At 40.1% G+C, this 7,322-nt stretch overlaps 1 protein-coding gene across 4 annotated transcripts in view; it reads right to left on the bottom strand.

Annotated features, from left to right (window-relative positions):
* Positions 1-204: 204 nt before the first annotated feature.
* The window catches only part of MET (MET proto-oncogene, receptor tyrosine kinase), a 107,174-nt gene continuing 100,056 nt past the window's right edge, over positions 205-7,322 (bottom strand). For all 4 annotated transcript variants that reach the window (XM_063134045.1, XM_063134042.1, XM_063134044.1 and 1 more), the window contains 3 exons: positions 5,898-6,063; positions 2,503-2,639; positions 205-2,408 (listed from right to left, as the gene is read on the bottom strand). In XM_063134045.1, the coding sequence (XP_062990115.1) occupies positions 2,198-2,408; positions 2,503-2,639; positions 5,898-6,063 (514 nt within the window). In that variant the 3' untranslated portion in view covers positions 205-2,197. The remainder of the gene's footprint in view (positions 2,409-2,502; positions 2,640-5,897; positions 6,064-7,322) is intronic.

Genomic DNA, 7,322 nt, shown 5'->3' with positions numbered 1-7,322 from the left:
TAAGTTACTCATTTCATCTTCAATTCTATTTGTAAAGCATCATTCTCCCCTGACCAGGTTACAGGGTAGGAACCATTTAACGTCCACCCGTCATCTACAGTCCTACTTATTTCACAAATAATATTGAATTCCAGTTTTGGTGGGATCACCTCCACTCTTAGTTAAACATATATATGCATACTTGAAACAAACAGCCAACATACAAATGTTTTACTTTATTTTAATAAGTTTGCTAAGTCATCACAATTATAAAGGTAAGTACCATCCATCTTATTGGCAAGTATATGAATGTACAAACATCAAATCCCTACAAGAATCACACATTATTTACAGGTGTCCCAGCCACGACATTAATCTCGTCTCATAAATAGTATAATTGATTCATTGTCCCCACCCATTCCTCAACACATGTGTACATAGGTTCAGAACAACTGCACTAAACCATAGCATCATAATTTCCCTTAACCCTCAAGATGTTTTTTTCATCTTTTTGCCTGCAGCAGAACCCTTTTGTGCAAAGGCAATTCACAATTAACATTGCTCTTAGCACACACGAAGTATTTGCTGCTGAAATGGATGTGGCAATCCAGTATTATCAGCAAGTAGTTTACTTACCCACTTCAACCTCATCATAAATCTTTCAGTGGAGCATTCTCTCTCAAGAACAATAAATCCCCCTCATATTTGGATCCAACATCCTCCAAGATGTTGAAAGTGTTTTTTGATTCCAGCAATGGGGATTTTAACACTTGGGGTGGAGATGGCATGCAATCAGCTATTTGCGTTGCCCATCATTACAGAATCAGATTTGTAATCTCTTTACAACTTATGATTCAAAGGCTAATAAAGTATTTTTGAAGTGTTCACAGTGCAGTATTTTATGCCCTAACCAAAACTTTATACATATATAAAATTAAAAATAAAAATTTCAATATAAAAATAGAATGCTTTGAAAGGGTTTACACCAAAAAAAAAACCCCACCCACCTAGCTATTAATCCTACACCAGTCTATACAGTAGAATGCACATAATTCCACAGGAACAGAAATGAAATGTGATGCTCAATCTAAAATTAAGAGCACAGTTAAAAAAATCTTTAAATTACTGTCTGTTTTAAAAATCTTTATTTTGGTCATCATGAAGACATATGGCATGTCACAATCTACAGAACCAGCTGAAAGCGTCAAGCAGCTCTGGGTTGCATCACAATCTCTTCTCAGTTCTTATTTGCTTAGATGTGACACACCCAGTTTAGCAACAGTTACACTGTACTGCACTTCATTTGGTTCAGGTTCAGGGCTGTCTGACATCCTTTATTAAGCTCTTCACCTTTCTTCTGCTGCAGCTTCTTCTTTGATTCACATACAGCCACTGTTGCTAAAATCTATAGTTATTAGCTAACTCCTCTCTCAGGTCTTCTACACAGTTTCTTAATCTTCACTCTGGAATGTTGCCCACAAATCTGTTCAATCTACTCTTTGGCCTACTGTTTACAGAAACTTCTAAAATATTTCAGTCCTATTGCAGAATGGGAATGGTTTCTTTAAAGAACTATTATGTTCACTATGTTCCTTGTTTCTGAATGCTGTTGCAATAATTTTATCACATAAATGCAACCAGTGTTCAAAATTGTTTTGAAAACCCAAGTATTGTGGTCCCTTGGACAATGTGGCAAGCACCCATTTGGGCTTTCATTTGGGCAGCTAGTCTACCTGTATGCCTCCATAACAGCCGAATTGCTATAGCAAGCAAAGCAACCCTTTAATAGAGATGAGATGAATTTTTACAATTCTGAAATATTTGTTATTTAGCCTTTCCCTTACACAACAAAAGATTGCTGACCAATAGTGTTAACTCATTCCCTAAGTGCCTGGCACTCTGAATGACTGATGACCTCTGAATTCATCAGTTGCACACAGTGAAATTTATAGCAGCAGCTGGATTACTCACAGATGAGTGATAGCTGGCAGTAGATGAAGTGTTGCAACAGCAACGTTGGTTGTTACAGTCACCCATCACAGTTGAAAATTATATCTGGACAATATATAATCCTGTAGCTTTCAGCAACATGAAATTGTCTCCTCAAAATAGTGCAATTTGTACAACACACACACACAGTGCTTTCACAAAAACCAGCCGGCAAAAGAAGTAGTATTTATGGTTTCCCCCCACTTGATGGTATAGTTAATATGCCCGGTCATGTATCTGCATCCCTGTCTATGTTGTCTTGCGATGACAGAAGAGACGGATAAGGTGCAACACATTTCACATTGACATAAGTGGCATTCACATGAACATAATGCTCCCCAATGAAAGTCGAGAAGATCATCGATATATCTGAAACTAACTCAGAAAATGCTGGCCGTAGTTCAGGTTTCGGATGCCAACATTTGAGCATGACTTCATACCTGCAATGGGAAGATAGGAAAGTGAGTTCTCATCTATAAAACAAAATGACTTAGATCTGGATCTTGTATAAGGTCATACAAGTTATTTTCTTACAGTGGATCTGGGCAATATTCAGGTTGCAAGAGCCTTCTTCCTTGTAGTAAGTAAACAGTAATATCAAAAGAGTTGACGTCAGGGTAGGGCGGCGCTCCTCTTGTCATCAGCTCCCAAAGTAATACTCCAAAGGACCACTAACAAAAGTAAAGGAAAATCAAATCAAAAGACTGCAGTGCTTGGGACTCTGTGCAAGTGTATGGCTGTGTTCAGACAACACAATAGTCAATGGTGGGGTAATAATCAAGTCAACAGTTGTTTAGGGGTACCCCCACACAACAGGATAATAAACAACCATGCTGTGGATTAGGATCAGTGTTGAGTTGACTATTACTTCATGCTGAGTTCACTCACTCATCCCCCGCCCTCTCTCCCCCCTCAGTCCTCTTTCTAGTATCCCATCAGCTATTGCTTCTGAAAATCTATCCTGGCAGCTGGACTAGAGCGGCAGCCACCACTTTTACCGCTCTTGCCTTGCAACTCTGTGGTTGAGGAAATAACCAATTGTGGCTGAGGAAATAACCAATTTGGCGTATTCTCAAATGTGTACAGGATTGTGATCTGACATGTCTATCCTCAGACACTTATGGCACAATTATTTGCATGTTTAGATAGAGAAAAGTCCTACAACTCTCAACATTACCCAGCCAGCATGAATTGTAGGACTTTTTTCCTGTATAAACATGAATAGGATTGTACCCTTATTTATAAATAAGTTCAATTGAAACCAACGCAGCCTCCAAGGCAATTTGACTGGGTTCGCATGACTCGACAACCCACCATGGGCAACCAGCCATGATGGGTTGCTGTGTCATCCAAACCCAGTGCATTTTTGCAAACTAGCCATCTTGAGAACCCATGGCTTGTTTTAGGGTTGTTCATACCCATAGTGGGTTGTTGTGTTGTCCAAACCTGGGAGAGTGATTTTATTGTGGGTTGCCATGATCAGCTACAGAGGCACTTGGCAAGAGACGCAAAAAAACAACAACCATGCCAGTCTTCAAGATATCTCCAGTGCCGCCTCCTTGCCAGTGACTGCTCCTCGACTGATGACAAAACAGCACTTTGGAAGGACTGCCACTCATTCACCACTATTTCCCCCCTTGCTTTGGGAGTATGCAAACGTATTTGTAATTTTTTTCATTTTTATTCTTTCTGATTCTTTTGCAAGTGCACAAGAGCACAGATTTGGCTGTCTGATGTGTAGTCTTGTCTTGCCTGGTCAATTTACTTGTATGTTTCAGCTATCAACAGGAGCACCTTAGTGAGATAGGCAACATGCAAGGGAACTGTCAAGACAAGGCTGCATTTGCACCCAGTTGCAAAGGACAGGTGGGTGGGAGAAATAACAGTAAGAGAAAGGAGGGACCCAATAACACAATTCAGAACCACCAAAAATGGGGGGAAACGCAAATGCAGTAAATGCACCAAAAGGGGGATGGGACAATATCTCACCTTTGGCATTGTAATCCTCTTGCTTTTAAGTGTTGAACTGACACTTAACAGTGTCCTCCACATTTGTAACACTTCCCCAAGTCTCCAGCTAGTCTAAAAATGGGAGTTATTAATTCCTTCCATTTTCCTTTTCGGAGCAGTATCTGCTGTGGTTACTGCACTTCAGTGGATATGTGCAAATCTCTCTGACAATTTAAAAAATCCCTTAGAAGGCAACTGCATGGGACAGAGTGAATGGGGCCCCATTGAGGAGGGTACGATTGTATGCCTTACTGGTGCAGGCACACCATTTGTTCTGTCGCATTCAGCCACTCTCTAAGGTCTTTTGTTTAAACTGTTGGGAATATTGCATGAATTTAAAGGCTGGGAATAAATAGAAGGGAAAATTGTGCAAATGTAAGGTTGGGAAGTAAATGGAGGGGAAACCTGCACAAATTTAAGGGCTGGGAAGTAAATGGAAGAGAAATTTGACTTCCATTTTGACTCCTGCCAAACTCCCTGACACTCCTGTGTGTGTGTTTTAAGATTTATTTTTTTAATTGAACAAAAACAATTTAATTGGGAGGGAGGCAGGCATGCTGCAAAGTGAAACATAAGCCTCCAGCATCATCCTTATTTCCAAGAATGCCTCTGGGGCATAGAGGCATTCTTAGAAAATGAAAATGGGGGGGGGGGTGCAGCCCAGTATTTCATTTTGAAGTGTGCCTTGCTGCCCCCCCCCCCAAAAAAGGGAAAAAACGCTACGCTGGGGGTGGTAGGGAGTGTCTTATGGGCTATTGGAGACTAGAAAGCAAGGAGAGGGGATTTTGTCTAAGCTATGTGTACAATTTGCCTGTTTCTTGTTTTTTTAATGTTTGTTTTTTAAAATGTTGTCTATGTGTCTTAGCTGGTGTGCTTGTTTTGATGTGGTGTGAATGTTTTGCCTGGGGCTGTGTGTATGTTTTGCTTGGGGCATTTTGTGTGTGTGATGTCTATTTGCCTGCTGTGTGCATATCTGTGTTTCTCTGAGCATCACCAGTTTGCCTTTTGTGAAATGGGTATTTTATTGTGTTTGATAGGAGCAAATATGTGATTTGGCATTTGAGGCTTGGACACCACCTCTACCTTGTATTCAGTTTCTTGGTGAAGTTACTAGTCTTTGAGCCTCATCAGTTATCTTCTGTGAGATTGGGGTTCAAAATAGTTGTTTTGTGTTTTGGAACTCACACCGGACCTGTGCCTTGTACTTATTCTTGAGCAACTTATTTTTCTTTTGGCCTCACCAGTTTGCCTTCTGGGAAATGGGTGTTTATGGGAGTTACATGTGTCCATGTCCACTGTGGCAGTTGTTTTGTGAATGCTGAAGCCCCCGTGGCAACCATTTTGTGAGAGTACCCACAACACTCTCAAAATTCCAGATGTGCCAGCCAGCCCCGAAAGGTTGGGGACTCCTGCATTAATTTGTCAGAAATGTATACTTTTTCTTTTCACTGACAGTCTACAGCATTCTTGACAAGGACTGAGAAAGGAAAATAGTGTGACAGGTCTCTCTACTATATGTGAAGCAGACAAGAAGTCTTGAACCTTAGGGAAAAAATGGAGCTGGTTGGATTGAGTTGACCAAACGTTAAAGTCAGACCAATGTGATCATGTTTGTTACAGGTTCTTTCGAGATCAGTACATTTACAACAGGGGACAACAGCCACACAGTCAGGGTATGGTCTAAAATTTTAACATCTTTTGCTGCTATGTTTAAAATTCTGTGGTTAGGGAATGTGGACAGAAAAGCAAAATAGGCATAAACCAGTCATATTTTGCAAGAACTAAAACTTAGTTTTGATTTAGGATTACAAGGTATTTGCATTAATCTACCATATCATTCTTTTACTTTAATATTTCCAGGAATGCCTTGAAATGTGGAGAGTCAGCAAGAGTTACATAAATAATTATAGGCACATTACCACATCTGACTTTGTAGTGAACTTCTGTGTTTGCAAACTTTCTAAAGCCATCCATTTTACTGGCAGCTTGGCTCCTGTTTTATTGTGCACACTGTAGTATTCTTTATCATAGACATCTCTAGCAAGGCCAAAATCAGCAACCTTGACAGTGAATTTTTCATCCAGCCTAGAAAAATGACAAAAAACATTATCTGGAGCTGAGAAGACACAATTTACATTGTCTTATAATGTCTTTGAAACCATTGACTTCAAAGGCTATCTTACATATTTTAACAATATGTAAGAGAACTGGAGTACTAGTGCAATATCAATACACCAAGGGGAGGAATTCTCAATAACTAAGCTACAATAATCCAATATTTGGGTTGAATATTTGGGTCCCTGTGGGCAGTATCCAACGGAATGCTGAACATTCACAAATTCTGTTGCCCCCTCCCGCAACTGCTTCTGTTCCACATGCAAGATCCATTGCTTGTGCAACAAAGATTTAATAGTTCTGGGAGTTATTTTTGCTGTTATTTAAAACATCACCTTGAGAATTTTGGCAATAAAACAGCTTATAAATTGAATAAGCAATAGTAGTGGCAATAATAATAATAATAATAATAATAATAATAATAATAATTTCTCATTATTTTATCTCCTGGTTCATCCACTTTTTGATATAAGTAGATCTAACCTATGACAGGTATGCTGTCTACTAAGTGTGGGTTAAGTTAAATTTTATTTATTTATTATTTACAACATTTATATACCACAATTATCTAACACAGATTCCAGAGCGGTGAACATAGATATAAACAGTAAAAGAAAGAAGATTAAAAAGCAAATTAAAATTATTCAATTTAAAAAGAAAGAAGCCAGAAAAAAAAGTGGTTAGTCAGTTGGGGAAGGCTTCTTGAAACCGAGTTGTTTTCAGAAGGCACCGGAAGCAACCTAGTGTTGGTGCCTGCCTGACCTCCAGGGGCAGAGAGTTCCACAGAGAAGGGCCACTACATTGAAGGCTCTTCTCCTGGTAGATTCCAATCAGGCCACAGGTCCACGTGAAACAACCAGGAGCATGCCCTCCGACGACCTCAGTGATTGGGCAGGTTGGTAAGGGAGAAGGCACTGTCTTAGCTATCCTAGTCGCAAGTTGTTTAGCACCAAACACTAGTACCAAAATCTTAAACTTGGCCCAGTAGCCAGTAGGCAGCCAGTGCTGTTCCCTCAGAAAAGACGTTACATGCTGAAAAGAAGCAGCTCCTGACAACAGCCGACCTGCTGCGTTTTTGCACTAGCTCCAGCTTCCAGAGCAGCTGGAGCTAGTGCAGCCCCACATAGAATGCATTGCAGTAATCCAGTCTTGAGGTTGCTAATGCCATACCACTGTGGCCAAGCTATCCCTGTCCAAAAGAGTCCGCAGCTGGCAAGCCAGGCATAGTT

This window comes from Elgaria multicarinata, chromosome 9, assembly GCF_023053635.1.
Source record: "Elgaria multicarinata webbii isolate HBS135686 ecotype San Diego chromosome 9, rElgMul1.1.pri, whole genome shotgun sequence".
NCBI lineage: Eukaryota > Metazoa > Chordata > Lepidosauria > Squamata > Anguidae > Elgaria > Elgaria multicarinata.
The sequence above is the reverse complement of the archived record's forward strand: the minus strand, read 5'-3'. Positions and strand labels throughout refer to the sequence as shown.